General features: G+C 41.8%; 1 protein-coding gene across 2 annotated transcripts in view; it reads left to right on the top strand.

Annotated features, from left to right (window-relative positions):
- The window catches only part of PREX2 (phosphatidylinositol-3,4,5-trisphosphate dependent Rac exchange factor 2), a 304,318-nt gene that overhangs the window by 217,682 nt on the left and 63,489 nt on the right, over nt 1-23,147 (top strand). For both annotated transcript variants that reach the window (XM_032805000.2, XM_032804996.1), the window contains exons 31-35: nt 1,985-2,026; nt 7,266-7,483; nt 11,946-12,048; nt 15,506-15,649; nt 20,783-20,897. In XM_032805000.2, coding sequence (XP_032660891.1) covers nt 1,985-2,026; nt 7,266-7,483; nt 11,946-12,048; nt 15,506-15,649; nt 20,783-20,897 — 622 coding nt within the window. The remainder of the gene's footprint in view (nt 1-1,984; nt 2,027-7,265; nt 7,484-11,945; nt 12,049-15,505; nt 15,650-20,782; nt 20,898-23,147) is intronic.

Below are 23,147 nucleotides of genomic sequence, written 5' to 3' on the forward strand. Positions count from 1 at the left end.
TTTAATTATATGATCTCAAGGTCTCCATCCTTATTCAGTTCACAAGGCAGAGTGCTGAAGGGGAGGCACCAGACGGAGAGCTGGATTCTGTTCCTGGCTCTGTCACAGACTTCTCATGGGATGTTGGGCAAGACTGTCATAAGTCATACACAAAAAGAGGCTGCAGTAATCCTGGCATTTCCTACCTTTCAGGTGCTTGACTTTGGAACTGTGGCATCCTCTTCATGTAATTTTTGGCATGTAATTTAAAGCTATGTTACAAGATACAACCACTGTACTAAAATCTTATGAATTGTTACTTTTAGGAAGACACACAAATTATATAACATATAATTAATTTTCGTGTTTTGTACAGTCAGGGATCAGTATTTCCAGAGTACCACCAAGTTCATATAAGGCATATAAGCAGTAGTATTAAGTGTTTTATTTTACACTTGTGCACTTTGCTTTTACCATTTACCGCATACTCGTGGACTTAAAACCAATAGTTAGCTATACACCAACCCCCACCATCTAATTTAAAAGGACATTATTATTGCTGCAAATCAAGCACTTAAAAGTTAAAAAAAATCCCAAATTAAGGCTATCTGTGTATCTTTAATTCAGTCCCTTGTGTGTTTACACTATAATACAATTTTTAATTACATGATCACATTCTTTTTTTTCCATTGGATTTTTAATAATGCTCTTTATGTCATTTTTTAAATGTTCTAGGTTTTAAAAAATGCAAACTAAAAAACCACCCAGATAGTCTATCACTTGGCATCATATTGATGGGGATGGCAAGTATGCAGTCTGGTAGGTGCTGTGCGAGGGTTGAGCTTGCTTATTAAAGATGGAATCTATGGAGACTTGAGCTATTAAATTCTAGCAAGTCTTTGAGCATCTGCAAACTGATTTTTTTTCAAAGGCTTATAACTTGGCAAAATTTGAGCAGATTTTCACAGGAATGGCAATAGGCACATCCCTGATATGAAGTCCACCCTCCACCCACCCCACCGACACCGTATTTCAAGTCTCTTCTTCAAAGCGTAGGCATGCTAGAGCTTTCCAAAGCAAAAGTTAATGAATTTTTTTTAACATTGAGAAATAATGTATTTTCTCCTAGCCTTATTCTTAGAATTGGTGAGCCATTTTGCCTAAAATTTTCCAAAAACATTCAGCCTGAATATTCACTGTAGAAAATTTCAGCTCTAACAGACCTAATAATAGGTAGTGCTACCAACCCCACCTAAAATAAATAGGAAAGACCTTCCACGTTAAATTTTGAAAATGCAAAGGTTAGCTCAAATTTTAGGCCTCAGTGTACTTTTGACATTACTTGACCATAATTATTGTTGTTTACTAAAAGCACAACATAGTTTAAACACTTAGGAAAAATTTAAAAGTATTCTTATTGTGTTGCCTTGCTTCAGGTCAGAAAAATATTTAACTCATACTAAATTTTTGTACAAGAAAACAAAAAATAAAATCCCTAAAACTGAGATCGCAATAGAATGAAAATGCTCCAGAGATAGATTTCTCATGATGTATTGATATACAGCATGTGAACATTGATTCTGAGATTTAAGAATAAAATGGGGAAAATGATTAAAATAGGGCTAATCTTCCATGAGCAGAACTGAAATGAAGTGGAATTCCTTGTGCAAAAGATTTGGAGAGTTAAGCGAACAGCAATATAGACTGACCCTGCAGCTGCCTTTGCATGGATGGACCTGTGCCTCTGTGCAGTGCTGGTATGTGGGATCCTTGTGTTAGGGGTTGCACACAGGCATAGTAGTTCCACCGACATGGTTCTCTTTGCAGGATCGTAGACTTAGAATATGACTAATTTTCTCATCAAGTGAGATGTAAAATTAAGTTAACTGTTATGGAAAATGAATCTGTTTACTCTTTCTGATTACTGTAAAATCAGAATCTGCATATGCATTATGATATAGGGGATGTTTTTGACTATGTCCTAAACCTTTGTGCTTTTTTCCAGAGGTGAAGACAAGAATACTTTTGGCACTCCTTGAATATACAGGTACTTTTAATGGGCTAGTTTCAGTCTGAGGTTTGGTTTTTCGTTTTCTTTTTGAAGCACTGGAATGTCTCTTCACAGATGTTTTATATTTGTGTTATGAACCCAAAGAAGAGGTAAGTGGAAGGGAGGAATGGAGGAAGGGAAGATCCCAAACCCATTGACCACAACTTGGAATGTGAAGTTTTACCCTTACTATGTACACTAAGTGTTCCCGAAGACATGGCAATTTAAAATGAAAACTCTAGTAAATGAGAGACGATACAAACTGCATATTTATGTTTGGTATGCAAATTACCATCCCTCACTTATTTTGGATCTCAACAGGTGAAGTGGCTGCCAAAGCGCTGAGCTGGTATACAATATTTTTGCTGTCTTTTCTCCTCTGCTTTTCTACACCTACCTTCATTTTCCATCATTTCCTTTCTCCCTTTCCTTTTCTTTCCTTTATACCTCCAGCTTCTCCTGGCCCTAGTTTCCTTGTTGTTCTCGTCTTTCCTGGCCATCCCTATCCTTTCTCTATTTTTCCCTAATTCTTCAGAATATGATGGATTTAAAAAAATTATCACCCTGCTTTTTGGAAATGGTCTGCATTTTCCACGGTCTGCTTTGTCTGCATTGTTAACAACATGAAATATGCAAACGTATTTACAAAATAATGAATAAATGGGCATTCAATATTTAGGAGATAATGCTCATGGCAGAAGAGTGTCCAAGGCAATCTACAGCTTTTGCAGGTGGTTAAATGCCAAGTGAAGCAGAGACATTTGACTTAAAAGCCAATTATTATCATACAGTTTAGACAAACCACAGTATTAAATAAAAGAAAAGTAATGGTCCTTTGTTTTAAAGTATGAGCTTACAATTATTAGTAATTGTTCAAAAGTTTTAAATAAAGTGGCCAGTGCAGAGAAGAAGTGACATAACTGGACACCTGAAGGGCATAATTTTTAATCACTCCTATTTTGCAGATGCAACTAACGAAAAGCACAAATGATAGCAAATAGACAAGCAACTACAAAACTATATATGCAAATCAGATGTCTACATGCCATAATTTGTGCCCATAATTAATGGAGGCTGTAAAATGAGAGGTCAAGCTGAGGGCCTTTTATGAACCCATGCCCATAATGTCTGTAGGAAATTCAGTACTGTTTGCGAGAAGAAAACAACATTTGATTTTTCTGATCTGTGACTGGCTGAAATCCTTCTTTGGTAATATTCTGTGGCAATCTTTAAAGAACAGATAATCTCCAAAGAGGTCAGGGAGCTTTCTGAAAGAAAGAAATATTTAGTTTTATTTTCTTATATGGCTGAAAAAAATATAAAAAATTAATTTTATAAAAGAATAATTGCAGGGCTTGCATCATTTTACTTATTCTACAACTTTAGTTTTTATAGAGTCTCTCATAAAAACTGTATCACAAAGTGCTATTGAGTTCAATATTAAACACAGTGTTAAAATATGTTAGATGAGATTTGAAAATGTGAGGTGTTGGTGATACAGGAAGTCTGCATCAAAAGGCAGGCACTGCAGGAGTGAAAGATCTGTGAAGGCACAGTGAATTAGCTGCTTCTAGACAAATGGAGATAGCTCAGTGGGGAGCGTGGAGAGAACAAGATCCATACTGGTGCAAACATAGTTCGGTGTTAATAATCAGGAAGGCCTGTTAGAACATAATGTGAACTGGGGAACCAGTGGGATTATCTGATCATGGGGGAGATTATTGTATTTCTCTATAATGAGAAAAAAGAACAGCAGCAGCATTTTCTACATATGTTGGATTCTGAAGAATAGAACTTGGAGAGGTCATAGAGAAGGAAGTTTCAGTAATCAAGATTAGAAAACATAAAGGCTTGGATAATGATTTCAATAGAAATGGTGTAAAGAAGTATTAGCAATTGTGGACAGTATTCTGAAAGTCCTTACAGACAGGTAAGAGAAATAAAGCAAACTCATGGTCAAAGATGTTTTCAAGGTTAGAGACAGTGGAAGCAAATGTGAAGTTTGAGTTAAGAAGGAAGATAGAGAGAATGGAGTTATGTTGAGGAGGCTCCTGTTGCCCATGAGAAGCACACATTTTGTTAAGAAGGTGTTAGGATGCAGGGTTATTTCTATCGATGCAGAATTATTTTTACTGGTTACCTGGTCAGGTGAGTCCTATAGTTCCATTCCAGAGATATAAAAGGGTTTGAGCCTCTCTGTGAGAGAGGGAGAACTAGGAGCAAGGAGAAGAGACCCTGCAGAGGGAAACCTCAGGAAGAAGCAGGGCTGGTGCAAGGAAGTTTTGCGCCCTGGGCGAAACTTCCACCTTGCTCCACCTCCCCACCCAGATAACCCCAACCCCCGCAGAAGCTAACCCCTCCTGGGGAGACCACCCCGCCCCAGAAGCTAACTCTGCCCGGGGACACTCCCCTGCGGAAGCTAACCCCACTTGGGGAGACCCCCACTGTGCGGCAACTAACCCTGCCTGGGGAGCCCGCCTTAGCTCACCTCGGCTCCGCCTCCTCTGCTAAGCACACCAGCGCTGCTCTAATTCTCCCTCCCAGGCTTGTGGTGCCGATTGGAGGAGACTTAGAGCGGGGGCTGTGTGCTCAGCAGAGGGGCAGAGTGGAGGTGATCTGGGGCAGGGAGCTGTTCCCCTGTGTGCCCCCCCCATTACTGTGGGCAGCCCTTCCCACACCCCCACCCCAGCTCACCTCCACTCCACCTCCTTGCCTGAATGGGCTTTTAGGCGCCCTCAACCACTAGGCGCCCTAGGTGGCCGCCTTGTTTGCCTAAGTGGTGGCACTGGCCCTGGGAAGAAGCCAACTTCAGGCTGTTTTCTGTACTGTTATTTCAGTTAATGGAAAAGGGAAAATCCCAGAATGGGGACAAGTTTGGGTTCTAACCCACTGTGTTTTTACTTTATTGAAAACAGAATAGGGATCCTGTCTGTTCACAATGGGCCCAATTCACCATTGTCCTACACCATATGTAGTCATTGATATAAGGGCAAAATGGCTATAAAACTGCCAAATCAGAACAAATGTTTTACAGCCACTTTGCATTCAATTCTGACATGTGAAATGACTACCAAGGTGCAAATCAGTGGAGAATCATGCCCCTCAACTTTTACCTTGTTAGAACTAACAGGGCCTGAGCCACAAAATTAGGATCTGGATTTTGAACACCCCAAAATGTGGGTTTGATTGCAGTAGGGGGCTCACCATTTTGCTAGGCTATCTCAAATTCACACCCTTTTGCTCTCAGGTGAAGAATACTTCTTCTACCTTTGTGAAGTCAGTAACCAGGAAGAATTACAATATCCCAACATCTTTATCAGCCTTCATGAATGGAGTTGTAGTGTTAATAAAAGGAACGCTTTGAGAGTCACATGTAGTTAATTACCACAGGAATTATGCACTAAGCCTCAATGCAATAAACTCTAGATGCTAATAAAGTCTTACTCCAATGGTGACCAAACATCCCCAAGTGTATACCAGCCTCACTCCCAGGTTAGAGAACACCTCTTTCCCATTGGATTGGTGGCCAATGTTTCTATAAAGGATGAGCTCACACCAGCCAGATTCTATTCCCGCTGTCATCCTCAGGGGCCGGAAGTTGTAGTTGGAGTACTAGTCAGGGCTTCTTCTCCAAGGAACTGGATCTTCCCTGGCCTGCAGTCACCCAGTCCCTGCTGGCTGCCCTGTGTTACACCTCTGGTCCCACCTTCTCTCTAGGCCTGTCTCACAGCCCTTGTGTTCGGGTTGTGGTTGGGCCTGCTGTGGTCCAGCAGCAACATCATGTGACCCCAGTCTACAGCTCACATCCCCCAACTGATAGGCGAAGAGTTGACCAACTGACCTAATACCATTTATAACTGTCCAAAACTTGGGCAGGGCAGACTCTCCTCTGGAGTAGCATCTCCATCCTGTAATGGGAAGAGGGCTGATAGTAGGATGTTGGACATGGGTAGAATAACCAATCAGCTTTCTTGGGGATGGAGTGAGGGGCCATTTCTTCCCCTTGACATGCCCCCTAACCAGTCAGAGCTCAGGCAGCAAGGCAAGTGTTTCACAGCCAGGGCCGGCTCTAGCAATTTCGCTGCTCCAAGCATGGCGGCACGCCGCGTCGGGAGCTCTGCCGCTCGCCGGTCCCGCAGCTCCAGTGGACCTCCCGCAGGCGTCCCTGCGGAGGGTTCACTGGTCCCACGGCTCTGGTGGACCTCCTGCAGGCATGCCTGCGGTGCTCCACCGGAGCCACGGGACCAGCAGACCCTCCGCAGGCACACCTGCGGGAGCTCCACTGGAGCCACCTGCCGCCCTCCCATCAACCAGCAGAGCACCCCCACGGCTTGCCGCTCCAAGCACGTGCTTGGCGCGCTGTGGCCTGGAGCTGGCCTTGTTCACAGCAATGGTGCTGCCATGTGGAGCAGGTCTTTGTTTTAGGTGCTGGTTCCGGTTTGGATACAATCTAGCTGTGACAGGCAGAAAGCAGAAAAAGACAGGAGAGGAGACATTAAAGGTTGAAAGATATTTGCAGTTGAGTGATATCCCGATGAGCTTGGTAAGGATTAAAGATAGAATGATGATGAGCAAAAGAGAACCAGGCAGAGGGTTGAAAAATGACTTTTTGTGGGAGTCTGTAGAAGAAGGACCTATTAGAAGAAGAGAAATTGCCACCAGACAGAAAGAGGAAGGAAGGCAAGGGGCGTGGATAGAGAAACAGATGGATATTTTAAAGGTCAGAACCAAGAATCTGGAAAGAGCCAAAGATACCTACAAAACTTGTATATTGGAAAGGAAGTTACATTGTGGCATTTAAATGAAGACTTTAATTAAAGACTTCCTTAAGCTAAAGGCAACACTTCTTCTACTGAGTTTATTACTCAAATTCCAAAGCTTGGAAGATGAGCTACCCACAGTAACATTACTGACTCAGAAAGTAAATTGCTTACCAAAGTTTGATTTCTAAATTGGGACATTTTAATGACTATTCAATGCATTGTGAATTTTAAACAGATTTGTACGTAAAGCATATTTAACTATTTTCACACAACTCCTTTAATTTGTTTTGAATTTTTTTCAAATAAGGAGTAAAATCTCTTAGTTAAGGTTTTTTTGAGATGTGAGATTTTATTTTTTCCAGAAAACAATGGCTCCTTTGCTTAAAACAAAAGAAAAACTTGCTACAGTTAATTTACTGTTAATTTATTCTCTCATTTTTCTTGCTTTTCCTCTTCTGGTCTTTCCCTCACAGATAGTGAGATACAGCTCAGACGAGACATGGTCTTCTGCCAAAGTCTGGTGGCCACAGTCTGTGCTTTTTCAGAGCAACTAATGGCTGCCTTAAATCAGATGTTTGACAACAGCAAAGAGTATGAAATGGAGACTGGAGAGGCCAGCAGAAGGTGGTTGGAACAGATAGCTAATGCAGGTGTCCTCCTTCACTTCCAGTCATTGTTGTCACCTAACCTGGTAAGAATCTTATTGCAGTAACCATGTGAGTCAATATGACCGTGCTGAATAAGGGCAGCATGAAGCAAGGTGCATTATGTTTACAGTATCCTGCATCTTTTGTGTTTAGCTCATGTATTTATTAGCTGATATTCAGGAAGTCTGCAGTTCAAATAATTACTGATATGGGAAATTAATAGTGTTACTCACAAACATAATATTATGTTTCTGTTTCAAGTTACTAGATACTGAGAAGGTATATGAGGAACATACAATAGTAGCGATTAAAAAATCCAATATGCCATTAGACACCACACAGATATCACAGCTATTTCCCCTCTGAGCAGTAAGTATTTATGATGTGATCACCATAGCTTCAGTCACTGTAATTAGCAATATAAGGAAAATACAATACTCATTACCTATTTTTAACAGAAAATCCCCACTTTCCCTTGGTAATTCAACTCTAAGGGCTAAATCTTCAGTCCCTCTGAGGCTGCTTTGCCGCCATGGTAGCACAAACCAAACTGAAAGTTGATGTAACCAGCCAGTAGGAATTCAGCAGGGAATCCACAGGTAGACCATTGTTGCTCCTTTGCCACCCTTCCCACTGCCCTTGGCAAAAGGGTTGTGACTGAGAAAAAAAGGCCATAGTCAAAGCACCCCCTCACTCCAGTAATCCCTGGCTGCCTGCATGGGCCCCTGAGGCTACTTTAAGTCACTTAGCAGACTAGACTGGTATCTGGTAGTCTGGTGATCAGGGAACTGGAAAGCTGTTTTTGCAATGTCCTCTGCTGTCACTCCTCCCCTGAGCTGCTAGGTGCCAAATGGTTGGTCTCTGACTTCTTATTGTGAAAGCTTCAGACCTTTTAATATAGTGTCCTCTGTATTTGCAATTGTGTTTTACCACCTTCTTAGCTGTTGTAGTTCTGTCACAAGATAACCATTACCACAGGTACACCATAACTTCTGGATTTTGCTTCAACGCTCAAGAGATTGCCCCTTTGTAATTAAAATCCCACATTATTTAAATGTTATTTTCATGTACTAATATACTGGTAATAATAGTCATGATGCATTGTTCCAATTATGTAATTTTAAATTTAAATTAACATTAGTCAATTCTGTGAAGTTTTTTGCACAAAAAAGGAGTGCTGAGTTAGTCCAATAACAACATTCATCACTTCAGGGGAAAGTCTTTAAGAACAACTTTTTCAGTATTTTCTAACCAAGCATTCTGGATTCAGATGATCCATGTTACTTTAAACAAGGGCTTGTGAGGGCAGTTATACTCATTACATCTGGATTTCAATGAAGAATGAACAATTTTGTAAAGATTTCCCATGTGGTTGAATGGTATTCAGATTACTCTGGTGATAAAAATTGCCCTCTCTCCAGGGGGTAATAAATTGAACCATTAGGTAAAATGTTGCAGGCATATTCCCTTCTTCATAAATACCTGGGAAATATTATTTAAGTTCATGGAACAGGGAAAATTGTTTTTTTCCCTCTGTGTAAATCAGTAACATTCAGCTAATTCTCATGTTATAGGGAATATGTTTATTGCCGTCTGTTTTGTTGTGCATTTATTAACTGTTTCAATGCCTACAGAAAGAACTAAATATACATCAGGTTTCCATTTGTCTGCTTGGTAGTTTAGCATAGAAGGGATGGTAATATGAAAAATTCAGTTATTTTAAGTGAGTATTGATTCTGCTGTGACTGCTCTAAGTATTTACTTCCAGGCTAACTATATTTGTTGGTGAATACTTCCCTTGTTATTAGAGATCCAATAAAATATCTTGAAAGGGTTATAATTTACTTCTTGAAGTTATGTGGTACGAGACTTGATTTTCAAAAGGTAAGATTTTCCATCATTTTGGTTTGAGAATTCACAAAATCTGAGCCTGCAAAAATGAAGTACAGGTGCCAGTCAGAACATTGGCACATCTAGCTACTTGATTTGCATACAAAATTGAGTAGGTCAAGGTGAAAATTACTCCCCTATTTTCACCCACATTTGAGCGGCCCATTCAACCATTAGCACAAAAATTTCCCCTTAAGCACATAACTGGAACTTTTGAAAATCTAGCCCACTATCTATAAATGATAGCTTATACTCAGGTGTTTTTCCCCCCGATGTGTTTAAAAACAAAGTTTTAACTTTGTATAATAATTGTAATGGGATCCTTAGGGGACAACCTGAACTGTGTGACCGCTGTGCCTCTTTAACTCTCCATCCTGGGCTGTCTTGCACAATGCTTTGTTAGTGACAATAAGCAAACCCCTTCAGGCGCTGTTGTCACACAGCCACCAGCATGCGGCGACACGTTCAGCTAAATTGCATGAATAATCTCTAAGCCCCTCATAAACTATACAGAGGGAGACACCAGCAAATCCCCACCAGCCTGGAATCCCAGAAATGTACCATCTTACACTGCTCAAGACCTTCTCTTGAACAATACAAGCTCATTAATCATTTGCCACTTTGTCAAAGGATAGTGGACATGCACCAGCCTTTGTAATCTGAGCAGAGTCCCCAAGTATTTTAGACAAACTCACTTGGTTAAGATAAAACACTGAAATAGGTTTATTAACTACAGAAAGATAGATTTTAAGTGATTATAAGTGGTAAGTATAAAGATCAGAAGTAGTTACCCAAGAAAATAAAAAGTAAACATGCATTCTAAATCCTGAACTTTTAGACTAAGGAATATTTGAATCAAGCAGTTTCTCTCACCCCACTGGATGTTGCAGGCAGGTTACAGTTCTTAATAAACAGGCTGAATTTCCTTCTCAGCCTGGGACCAATCTCAGTTCTAAGTCTTTGTCTTCCCAGCATTCTTGTTGCCTTCGGAGTAGTGAGGGAGGAGAAAGGTGGTCTCTTGATGCCATTGTGCCTTATTTTACACTCTCAATTCATGTCCCAGGAACGATACTGGCCCAGACATGTCCTGGTGGGCCTTGCTGAATCATACAATTGAGCAACCCTAATTGTGTGGTGTTTGCACAACTGCCTCTTACAGAATTGTAAATCTATTGTTTACAACTGTAAATCTATTGTTTACAATACCCCTGCTGGTGAATGGCTCATGATGGTCACTTAATGCCCATTTGGATGTGGGTCACCACATTGTTGTTACTGGAGAGCTAGCCAAACTCACAACATATTTCAATAACAACCATATTGCAGAATATAATAATTCCATATACAATGATGATTAAGGCTATGGTTTTATCATGGACATTTTTAGTAAAGGTCACAGACAGGTCATGGGCAATTAACAAAAATTAACGGAAGGCGTGACCTGTCCCGGACTTTTACAAAAATGTCCATGACTAAACAGGGAGGGAGGAGGGTCGAGCACCCTGCTCCATGGCTGGGATCTGGGAGGGACTCCCGGGTGGGAACTGCAGAAGATCCCCCACCGCCTGGGGACTGGGGAGCTCTGGGGGATTCCCCTCCAGGCAGGAGAGCTGTGGGGGTTCCCCTGATGCTTGTGGCAGCTAGGGAGCCATGGAGGTCCTCCACAGCCACAGAGACTAGGGAGCTATGGGGGAGTCTGGCCCTCTGTGGGGACTGGGGAGCTGCAGGGGATTCTCCGTCTGGCAGCAGCAGCTAAGGAGCTTCCAGGGATACCCTGCTGCCTGTGGAGACTGGGGAGCTCCGGGGAATTCACCTATTGGTGGTGGCAGTGGCTGAGGAGCTGCCAAGGGATTCCCTGCCACCTGCGGGGACTGGAAAGCTCTGGGGGTCCTCAGCACCCATGGGGACTGGAAAGCTGCAGGGGAGCACAGCCACTCTGGGTGGCCAGGCTACCCTGCAGCTCCTAGCCACCACAGGAGGTGGGGATACCTTGCAGCTCCCAGCCACTGCAGGCTGAAGTCATGGAGGTTTGCAGAAGTCATGGATTCCGTAACTTCCATGACCTCCGTGACCAAATCATAGCCTTAATGATGATACACATATTTTGACAGAACAATGATTTTCAGTAGATCATGACCTTTCATACGATATCTTGCAAGGCATTCCTTATATGAAATATCACAACAATATACAAATGATGAGTAAGGGGGTTACAGGGTGCTATTTTAAAACACAGTGCGTCACAATAATGTAGAAGAATTTTTAAAATCTAGGCTTAGTGTCTATACCTTGTAAGCTTGCCCGTTTACATACACAACAACTAAAAATGCAGTTTGATTAAATGGCAGCTGTAAATTAGCTTTAGCTGCAAAATAATTTAATAATTTCAGTTCTAATTTCAATTTTAATAATCATTTTTTTGCCAGTAGAAGAGGGAGTAGAAACTGAATAAAAACAAAGTTAATTAGATTTAAAGTTAATTAGATTTAATGAAGCAGTGTGTAACTTTCTGCAGTTATTTTTTATGTTCATGCTGTAAATGGTTTCCAGTGTGGAAACATCATGCTAAAATAACATAATCTTTATTTGAGTAGAGATTTTTTTTCCTTTTTCCAGACTGATGAACAAGCCATGCTAGAAGATACGTTGGTTGCTTTGTTTGACCTGGAAAAAGTTACTTTTTATTTTAGACAGTCAGAACTAGAACCAATAGTCGCAAGTGAGTAAAGAAGTATATTTATGAGATTTATTGTTCTATAAACAAACAGTGGCATGTTAGATATGTTTAAAGTAATATAATGTTTTTCTCTTCTGGAGCATCTCAGCTCTTGGGCAGATGTCTTAATTTGGGAACGATATGGGTCATGGGGCTGGGAATGGAATAACAGAGCCTTTCCTCACTAGATCTCCTGATATCCAGAAAAGGTCAGTCATGATGAAAAGTAATTATTATCTGACAGCTGTTCAGGAACCTCAGCAAACGATTCATGGTCTCAGTGAAGCCAGTGGATAAGTGACCATTCCAGAAAAAAATGTCCAGAAGAGCTAGTTCTCACTGAGGAGCAGTATGTAAAACAAGTTATGAGAGGACAGAAGAACATTAGAACATTGTTCACATCTACATCATCAGTGACACATGAAGGGATAACTTACATCTCTCAGTACCAATGAGGAGCATGGTGCTAGAAGAGGAGATTAACTTCTGAGTGGGAAGAGGCAGATGGTATTTTCTCCAGGGTTCTGTCGGTCAGGGACAGCTTTAAATTGTCAAGAAGAGTCCTCTGAGCCCTGCTGGTGCAGGCTAATGAGATGTGCTGAATCAGAGCATCCCCCATGCCCAAGCTACTCTTGGGGATGCACTGACTGCCTGCCAACTCCTGTGGAGGAGAGGTTGTAGCCTTTTTTTGCCTCTGTACCCCTTTCCTGATGTTAAGACCCTGCAGTGAATTTGGCACAGCAAATGAAAACACACTTTTCCAAAGTCTCATAACTCAACAGGTGGAAAAGCGTGTCTGATTAACTTCAAGCTTTCCAAACAAATACTGCCCTGGGGATAGAGATTGCACAAGGTAACTTTTACAGTAAAAAGACCCCAAAGCTGCTAGTGAGAGAGGGTGTCAGCACTCCCAGAATTCAAGTACACCTTACAGCCAACTAGTGTTGTCAGGGTTCACATTCGCAGAGCTGGTGGTGAGTTAGGATTTGATTCATATACTACTTGTGCTGTGTCGGGGTGAACAAGTCTGGAGGGGATTCCATAGCCCTGCTTCGACCACTTCCCATTAAGAAGAGGTCCCATTAAACCAGACATCAATCCAAGACAGGGTGGAGGGTCAGCCTGGACAGCATTCCTAGTTGAGAGCAGATTAGTTGCCTGTGTTGTGCAGTGCTCATATTGTCTCCTTCCCATGGAAAAGTCTTTCTCATATATGATGATAGTCAGAGATCATATGTGTAACATTCAGATCAAAACAAAATTGCAACAAGCTCTGTTTCAACCTTTAATTTAAATGCCACCATCACAACTATCCAAACTTCATGGTTTCACAGAGAAGCAGATTTTGGTGGCAAATTCAGCTTTTTATTTATGGCAAAGCATAACTGCCAAAGTTAAAAGAAAGTAATTATTTCTTGATGTCAAAAATAGTGACAAGTGGCAATTTAACCTCCTTTTCTTGGAGATGCAAAATCATAATCTAATAGCATCAATACCAATAACAGCTACAGGTTGTAGTTTGTTTTAATTTAAATTATAACTGGAAATATGCGTGAATTTTTATTTGAGTAAGCTGCTGTAACTTTGATCTGGGAGTGTAATGTGAAGCTTGAGTTGATATACCCGTGCTGGCTGTGGTTGACCTAGCATGCTAAAAATTGAGTATAGCCATGGCAGTATGAGGAGCAGGATACTAGCTGTCCTGATTACTTACTGTGATGGGGCAAGGCCAGATGGCTACAGTAAAGTACTGAGAAACAGGTATATTAGCCCCTGGCTAAACAAATCCCTAGTACCCTGGTAACCAAATGGCAGTTGCTCCAGGTTAATCAAGGCACCTGGAGCCAATTAAGACCTTTCTAGAAGGCAGTAGAGATAGCTACTTTAATTAGAACACCTGCAGCCAATCAAGGCAGGCTAATCAGGGCACCTGGGTTTAAAAAGGAGCTCACTCCAGTCAAGCAGGGAGGAGCCAGAGGAGAAGGAGTGTGTGTGAGGAGCTGGGAGCAAGAAGCTGAGAGTGAGAGAGTGTACTGCTGGAGGACTGAGGAGGACAAGCATTATCAGACACCAGGAGGAAGATCCTGTGGTAAGGATAAAGAAGGTGTTTGGAGGCCATGAGGAAGTAGCCCAGGGAGTTGTAGCTGTCATGCGGCTGTTACAGGAGGTACTATAGACAGTTGCAATCCACAGGGCCCTGGGCTGGAACCCGGAGTAGAGGGCGGGCCCGGGTTCCCCCCAAACCTCCCAACTCCTGATCAGACACAGGAGGAGCTGACCCAAACTGTGGGTTCCGCAAGAGGGGAAGATCACTGAGGTGAAAAAAATCCGCCAATAAGCGTAGGACCCACCAAGGTAGAGGAGGAACTTTGTCACATTACCCAGCAAATCTTTTAATATTTTCACCCTGCTAGATATGTATTCAGGGTGGTTAGTCCCTCAGGCTGCTTGCATCATTGTGATTACGTTCTATTTTTGGTGCACTAACTCAGTCAGAGCTAGCACAAGTATGTCTAGTTAAGCTGGGAGTTACATCCCCAGTTCAAAGTGTAGATGTGCCCTTAGAGTAAAAAGGGTAAATTTTCACTGGCTTTTTCTAATGGCAGTTGCATGCTTACTCACCTGTACAACATTGAAAATGTATATTGGGGAATCATTGCAAATGACAGAGCCAGAGGCATTAGAAGATCTAGAAATCTAAACCAATGTGAAAGGGAACTTCCCATTTAATTCAGTGTGACATCTGGTGTGTCAGTGTATAATTTTATGTCCTGTACAGTAAGAAATCAATTGTCAGAAAATGAGTCTCCAGTTTAACTATTATTCATTGAACGGTTCTGCGGTTATATATTCCTCAGTTTTATGCATTACAGAAATTCTGATGTGAGGAGGCCATGGTTCAATGACTAGAATTAATATCAGGGGACACATTCTTAGCTAGACAGAGTTTATACTTGGCATCACTGAGGAGAGGGGAGTGAAAGGTGGCTGTAAGGCATCTAACTACTCCACTGATCCTGGTCTGGCTAGAGGCCAAAGTGTCCCCAAGCATAACTTAAAGCAGCCTATGGGTTGCTTTAATTCATGCCAGCTGCTGTGATCACAAAGGGTCTGCTGTCCCAGGTGGGGATCAAAAAAAGCAGTATGCACTACACCCCACTCCCTTCTGCCACTGGCATGCTTCCTCCCCACCCTTCATAGACATGTGGGAAAGTAGGTGGTGTAGAATTACCGTTACACCACCTGAAGATTCCCCTCTGTTGCAGAAACCTGTGGTTGGCTGTTAAGGCATCTTTCTGCCTGCTTTGTGGTGGTGGTCCATTGTAAAGCAGGCAGAATTAGGGACAGGAATTTGGCTGTGTATAATTTTTGAATGTAATACTCTTCCTAGTTTTTGGAAGAGAAAATATCACATAGTTGTTGGCTATTAATAACATGGCAATGTTAACTATTTTCTTAGATGTTCCAATCACGTATCAAGCAGAAGGAAGCCGGCAAGCTTTGAAGGTTTACTTTTATCTTGATAGTTACCATTTTGAGCAGCTTCCTCAAAAGCTGAAGAATGGAGGAGGGTTTAAAATCCACCCAGTACTTTTTGCACAAGGTAATTCTTTTTCTATACCTTCAAATAGTGTCTGGAAAATCTGCAGTCCTATCTTAGCCCTGATTCAGCAATGTACTTAATCACATATGTAGCTCTGAGCACGTGAACAGTCTCATTAGGTTCAGAATAAGGGCCTCAAGTCAAATACTTTGTTGAATTGAGGTTCTAATTCTGAGATGAATTTTAATTTTAAAGGAATGAAGCATACTTCTGAGTTTAAACCAAACATACTGACACCAACTGCAGAGAATAAGTGGATTATCTTTTTGTTTTTGTTTTTGTTTTTTTGTAAGTTCATTCAATGTGGATATTAGTGGGCAATTCTCAGACCTGAAAATTCTCTTTAAATTGGAAAAAAAAAATCATTTTCCAAATGAACAAAGCAAGAAAAAACAGGTCAAGGACTAAGGTGATATCAGCTGTGATTCTTCTTTAAAATATATGGAGAGTTAAATATCTTTTCTGGGTATCTGTAGCCATGACACTGCAAACATTAGTGAAAGGATGAATGGCATTGATGCTTATGTTTGTTTGTAAATTGCATATTCCCTACATGAGCAGTAGTGTCATTATAGTCCTCAGGACCCTGGGGTTTGATTCACCAAAGTAGCAAATGCCTCCTGCCAAGTGCTGATTGCCTTCAGCTTCCTTTGAGTTCAGTGGGAGTTGAGAGCTCTCAGTATGTTGCAGCAGGTCTTTGGCACACACCCAGAATGGGCTCATAAATCAAGTAAATGAAGGAAAGGAAGAATTTGTGGAAACTTTTGATCTAATAAAATAACTACAATACAAAAAGATTTAAAGGTGAATAGCAAACCCTCAGGCTAAAGTCAAGACAAATACATCTTTGAAAGTAAAAGGTGTTAGCTCAATTTTAAATGAAGTCTCAAAGAAAAAGTTGAATGATTTTTCATTTAAACTATTCATAGATTTAAATTCACCCACTGGAGGGAGGGCAATGAGGAGACTGAATAACAGCAGGAACATCTCAGCAGATGATGAGATGATAAAGACACACAAAGAATGGGAAATAGTTTGGCTCCAATATGATCTTGAAAATATTAAAGTTTTTTTCTTGTACAGAATGTGCTGCAGAATTGCCTGTGTCTTTTTACACCGAATAGGGCAGTAGCATCAGGTAACTGGGATGAGGGCCGTTAAGCCTATTGTTCAGAGCAGGCATCAGTTGTCAGAAGCTGGAGCCAAGGGTCAGACCGGAGGACAGGGACTGGATACCTGAACCCATCAGTGGTCAGAAGCTAGAGCCAAGGGTCAGACCTGAGATGGGAACTGGATACCTGAACCGAGAGTCAAGTCAGAGTGAATAGTCAGGAAACAAAGCCATGAGTCAAGCTGGAGGTCAGGAACTGGAGCAAGGAGGGATTCAAGGCAGGGGCAGGACAGAGGCAAGGTTAGGTGCAAGGCAGGAGCAGCAGAAACAAGGTAACGCAGGAGACTTCACAGTGTTGGACATGAGCACTGAGCAGTCAGCTAACTGCTTCTGCTGTCTTAAGAGCCACCCTGCAGACTCCTCCAGCCAAACAGACATTATGGTCAGCTTGCTGCAGGGCAGCTCTATTGATGAGGCTGCCTGTGTTGCAGGCCCTGATTCCTGACAGGTGGTTGGATATTAAGACATGCCCCCTGGTCTCAGCAGACAAATTCAGACATGGCACTAGTTGTGTTCACTATCAGCTAGGTTGAGGGGAGCAAGAAACTAGGATTCCCAGAAGGCCCAGCTATTTAATAATTTGCAGTATTTAAACTCTGAGATTTCTTTATTCACTATCCTATCAAAATGTCATTGAGAAAATCCATCCTACTTCACCAGTGAGGCTGGCTTTGTGAAATCAGCCAGTTTCACCCATATCTGTATTGGATCTGGGATCCATGTTAAACTCTACACCTTTCTGAAAAATACTCTGAACCAGGGGAAGAACCACATGCCTTGCATAACACTCATTTCCTCCTTCTTATCATCACTTTACCCAGCTGCAGAAGGTAGACATGCTATCCTTCAGAGGCAGCTCTAGGCATTTTGCCACCCCAAGCATGGCAGGCAGGCTGCCTTCAGTGGCTTGCCTGCAGAGGGTCCACTGGTCCTGCGGCTTTGGAGGACCTCCTGCAGGCACGCCTGCGGGAGGTCCTCCGAAGCCGCAGGACCAGCAGACCCTCCGCAGGCACGTCTGTGGAAGGTCTGCCGAAGCCGCGGGACCAGCAGACCCTCCTCAGGCAAGCTCTAGGGCTGGCTCTAGGCACCAACATTCCAAGCTGGTGCTTGGGGTGGCACTCTGCAAGGGGCAGCAGTCCCTGTTGTTTTGCCCCCAAATAGCGCGCCGAATTGCTGCTGTGGGCAGTGGGGGTAGTCCGTGCGCCCTTAGGGCGGCAGGCGCATTTCCACAGCAGCAGCAATTTGGCAGCAGCAGCTTCCATGCTTAGCTGTCCGGAGTGGCTTCAGCTAACCATAGAAGCTGCCGCCGAATTGCTGCTGCTGTGGAAATGCGCCTGCCGCCCTAAGGGCGCACGGACTACCCCTGCCTCCCGCGGTGGCAATTTGGTGCGCTGCTTGGGGCAGCGAAAACTGTAGAGCCGGCTCTGCTGAAGCCGCCCATGCTATCCTTCTAGTGATGACAAAAGTCCTACCTACTGATACACTGAACTACTGTAACTTCACTTTCGTTTTTCTTACACACACAGTGAGCTGTGACTCATTTTCACATCAGTTTTATAATGATGTGCTATCAAAGCTGTGATCTTTATTTACACTGGCTGACAAGAAACTGCTCTCCAAGTCTAACTGAAACCTGTTAGTGACCAAGAGAGAGAATGTCATCTCTTCAAGAACTGAGCATTTTGTAGATGCAGCTGTTCATTTTTTGGGGGAAAAGTCTTGCTACCTGAAACTCAATGGAGCCAAGCTATTTTCCAGCCTAAATAAAGAGTCTACACAGTATAAAAGATTTTTAGCAGCATGAGTTTGGAAAGGGTTTTTGTTGCTTGCAGGATGAATACATGAGTCAGTGAAGGTCATTTCAGATGAGTGACACTTAAATCTTCATATTACACCATCATGTATTTTGTATGGGCTACAGGCAGTATTTTACAGAAGTTAAAAACCCAATTTTAGTCCCCATTCCTGCAAATACACACATGCTTAATCTTATGCTAGTGAGTAGTCTAATTGAGTTCCAATGTATAAAATTTAGCATGTGTATAAACAGTTGTAAAATTGGGGGCCTTAGAAAATTTGTAGAGAGCTTTAAAAATCTTTACTGTGTTTTATGTATCCCTCTACTTGTAAACCAGACTTTTTAGAACCATGTGACTAACTATACAGATCTCAAAAGGACAGAAATGATATCTCCTTGCAGGATCAGAGCATGTGTATATGTGTGAATATGATAGTGTGTGTGAAAGAGAGAGGGAGAAAATATGTGGGGATATTTCTATTGTCATAAAGTCTTCTGAATTCCCAGTGGGTGAGTTTATATCTACTGAATAAATTAGTTTTTAAAAAATCAAACTCTTTTTAGTTTGGATTTATGCTTGCAGTTGAGCTAATTAACCTGTTTAACTTTGAAACTAACATTTGTCTTTATATTTAACATATTTTGGCAGTTCACATTTAACCTCAGTCTAGTCTTTTCTATTTTGGTTTTAAATATATAAAACAGAAGCACCTCTCTCCTCTGCATTACAGTGCCCTCTTTAAGGGGAGAGCAAAACTGTTCTACACAGTAAGGTCCCAATTCTGCACCAGAACCTACTAACTTGGACACCGACAACCATGCAGATACCAATGAGAACAGTGGGCCCTCCACAAGGGCCCTGTCTGGTTGAGCTCAAGACAGGCATCTTAGGAGGCAATTTGATCATCAGTCTTTACCAGCTTTTGTACAGAAGCAAAATTATGAACTCTAAGTACTCAGAGGAACTGTGATTTCATGTTCTTGAACAATGAATCAATTATTTACCGACTGGTCACATTAAGAATTGTCATGAGAACTAGTATTTGGTGTGCAACTGGGGCTCTGAACCTGCAAGCTGTCCCCATAAGAATTCTGCTTATTAGATGCATTTTCTGATTGTTCTCTTGGGTAACTAACTCTTAAAATTTGTACAGATTATTACTAAAGTGGCAGGGTTCCTCATTGTAAAATCTTCAGTGCTTCTCCCCCACATGTATTTAACTGAAGTCCCATTTCTCTATTATGAGATTAATCTAATAAGATCTGAATGTGAAGATCTTGATTTCTCAGCTGCACACTCATAGGTCTTTTAAAGTAGGTATGACTCAGCTATGAAAAATGATTTAACATCCTGACCATCTATATTAAATTGAGTGGGTTTTTTGGGTTTTTTTGTGAACTAGAGCTGGGAAAAGTGTGCCAAAAGTGTAAGGGTTAAATGATTTACCTCATCACTCGGTCATTTTTCACTTCTCCGCTCCCTCTATTTAATTTAATTTTAGATGTATATACGTTAATTGACAGGGAGTCAGAGTCAAGTTTACATAACACTGAAAACATTCTGATCCCAAAGTAGAGATGTTTTTTTCTGGTCCACAAGGCATTTTCCAGGCTGTATGGAAAAGTTTTTTTTTTTTTTTTTTTTTTTTTTTTTTTTTTTTTTAGTGGAGCCTGGTCCTGAGAAATACTGAACACCTGAAACTTTCGAATAAAGCAACTGGAGTTTCAGGGGCTGCACGTATCCCAAGATCAGGCCTAATAAAAGAGAGTCATTATGTGTCCCTTCCTTTTCTATAGCCTAACCACTTCTACAGTATCTCATTATACCAAAGGTGTCCAAGGTCACCTTAGAACTAAAAACTGTTCTAAATAGTGCCTGTGTATTTACATTCAGAGGGCAGAAGCACTCTAATTAGAATCACAGAATTGATATCAGCCCTGTCTTTTACAGTTTTTCTTAAGGGCAAGAAATATTTTTCTTTTAAACAAAATCTTAGAGAAAGATCTGTGGAAATTTGATGACACACAGAAACAGCTTTGCAATCAATGTTGAAGGTCACAGCCTCAAGATTAAGAAGTACGGCACTAAACTGCAAACAGATTCTAACTGCAGAGAAAGAGTATAGTAAATATTTAATACTGATTTTTTTCCCTCTTATCACAGCACTGGAGAGCATGGAAGGATATTATTACAGAGACAATGTGTCAGTAGAAGAATTTCAAGCCCAGATTAATGCAGCCTCACTGGAAAAGGTCAAACAGTATAACCAGAAACTCAGGTAGGTAGGTAGCCACTATAGGGAAGGCTGGCTATGTAGATTTTATATTTTAAATTAACCTAAATTAGACATTCTCAGATTGTGGTCCATGGAGCACTGGTAGTTCACAGGGCACTAGCTGGTCTCATGGTTCTGGCTCTCCTCCTTGCATTTCTAAATTGCATTGAAAAACAAGTGACAATCAGGAAATTATTTCCTAATATTTTTCCCCGTACACTATTAGTATAGTTGCTGCAAGGTTGTTATTTGATTGTATCCGTGAAGGGAACAGTCTGGGTGATGATAAAAGTAATGGAAAGTGATATCCGAGCCAAGCTCTCCTATAAACATTCACATATGTAAAAATTTAAGAACCCCAGTCAATACTCAGTTCTTTATAATGTAGGGAAAATGACTTAGCAAAATGTTAAAGACAAGAAACGATTCCCTTAAAATATTTGGTAACAGAACTAAAAATTTCTGTTGTAATTATGTGGAAATATTATTATTTGTATAAAGATATTAGGTTTACATTTGATGGGGGAAGGTGGATGGGAGGGGGTTAATTTACAGATTGTCCCACAGCTTTTAAAGGTGAGCGTGAACATCCAACACTTAAGGTACGTCTACACTACAGGATTATTCCGATTTTACATAAATCGGTTTTATAAAACAGATTGTATAAAGTCAAGTGCATGCAGCCACACTAAGCACATTAATTCGGCGGTGTGCGTCCATGGTCTGAGGCTAGCGTCAATTTCTGGAGCGTTGCACTGTGGGTAGCTATTCCGTAGCTATCCCATAGTTCCCGCAGTCTTCCCCGCCCCTTAGAATTCTGGGTTGAGAGCCCAGTGGCTGATGGGGCAAAAATCATTGTCGCGGGTGGTTCTGGGTAAATGTCGTCAGTCATTCCTTCCTCCGGGAAAGCAACGGCAGACAATCATTTCACGCCCTTTTTCCCTGATGCCTGGCAGACGCCAAGCAACGGCCCATGGAGCCCGTCAGCGCTTTTTGTTTTTTTTTTAGCACCGTATGGTACTGTACCACGACAGAGCAATACTCCAGCGCTTACACAGCATGCATTCATTGCTTTTCGCATGATAGCAGAGAGTTATCATCTTCATGTACCTCTGCTGCTGGCGTAAATTGGCAATGAGATGACGGTTATCTGTCTCTCTTACTGTCTCTACTATCATGTGCCTGGCTGAGATCGCCAGGGCGCAAAGCAAAACTGGAATGAACTCCCCATCAATCCCTGCTTTATGGTTTTCTAAAAATGTCAAGTCCTGCTAAAATATGGCAAGATGTCTGACGACCAGTGTAACAAAGAGCACAGGTGCTCCGTGTCCAGATCCTGCTTGATGAGCTACATGCCATTTCACGGGGAGTTGCCCCTCAACAACCCACTCGTTCGCTTCCCACCTTCCTGGGCTACCGTGCATGTCCCCCCCATTGTGTTCATGAATTATAAAGAATGCAGGAATAAGAAACAGACTTGTTATAGTTGAGATAAAAGCTGAAGAGGTCAGCCTCTCCTGGAGGCCTATAGAGTGCCCGCTGCGCAAACACTTTAGAAGCTGCAGGGATAGGTAGGAGCTCCACGCGCAAGTGTTGCTCTCCTGGGCCACTTACGACAGCAGTACCATTATTGAGAAAAGAGCCAGAGTGTTGAGACAACCATTGATGAACCTCTTTACAGCCCCAGTTGCTATGTGAAGTCACAGCAGTTGATGACACTCACAACTACAAATCGACTTGATGTACATGTGGTACTATGAAAAACCTCTTTATATTATAGTCTTCCCCACCTCGAGACCTCACGCGTGTGTGCAGGAGCACTCACGTGATATGGTAGATGACGAGATAATCAAGATCGTAATAACGAGAATCTGCACATGAGGACAGAGGAGAAAGGACAGCAAAATAGATACATTAACACTAGCAGCCAGCAATAACAAAAAAACACTAAACAGCAGCATTATAGATAGAAAAAAAAAAAAAAAAAAAGGAAATTGAAAAAAAAAGAATCAAGAATATATTTACATTTCCACACAATTTACCATACAGATGCGAGCAGGTAGAGGTTGAAGAAAGAATTGACGAGCTTTCCCTGAACAGCGGACAATGTGTTTGCACAGGCAGTGGGAGCTCAGCCAAGAATGCAAACTTTTTGGAGACTGCTGTGGACTGTGGATTTACCTGATCCTCAGTATCCTCTCCCTCCTCCTCAGGAGCATCATTGAGTCTCTGCTTCCCGTTACACGTTGGTCC

The sequence above is a fragment of the Chelonoidis abingdonii genome, chromosome 2 (assembly GCF_003597395.2).
Source record: "Chelonoidis abingdonii isolate Lonesome George chromosome 2, CheloAbing_2.0, whole genome shotgun sequence".
Classification (NCBI taxonomy): domain Eukaryota; kingdom Metazoa; phylum Chordata; order Testudines; family Testudinidae; genus Chelonoidis; species Chelonoidis abingdonii.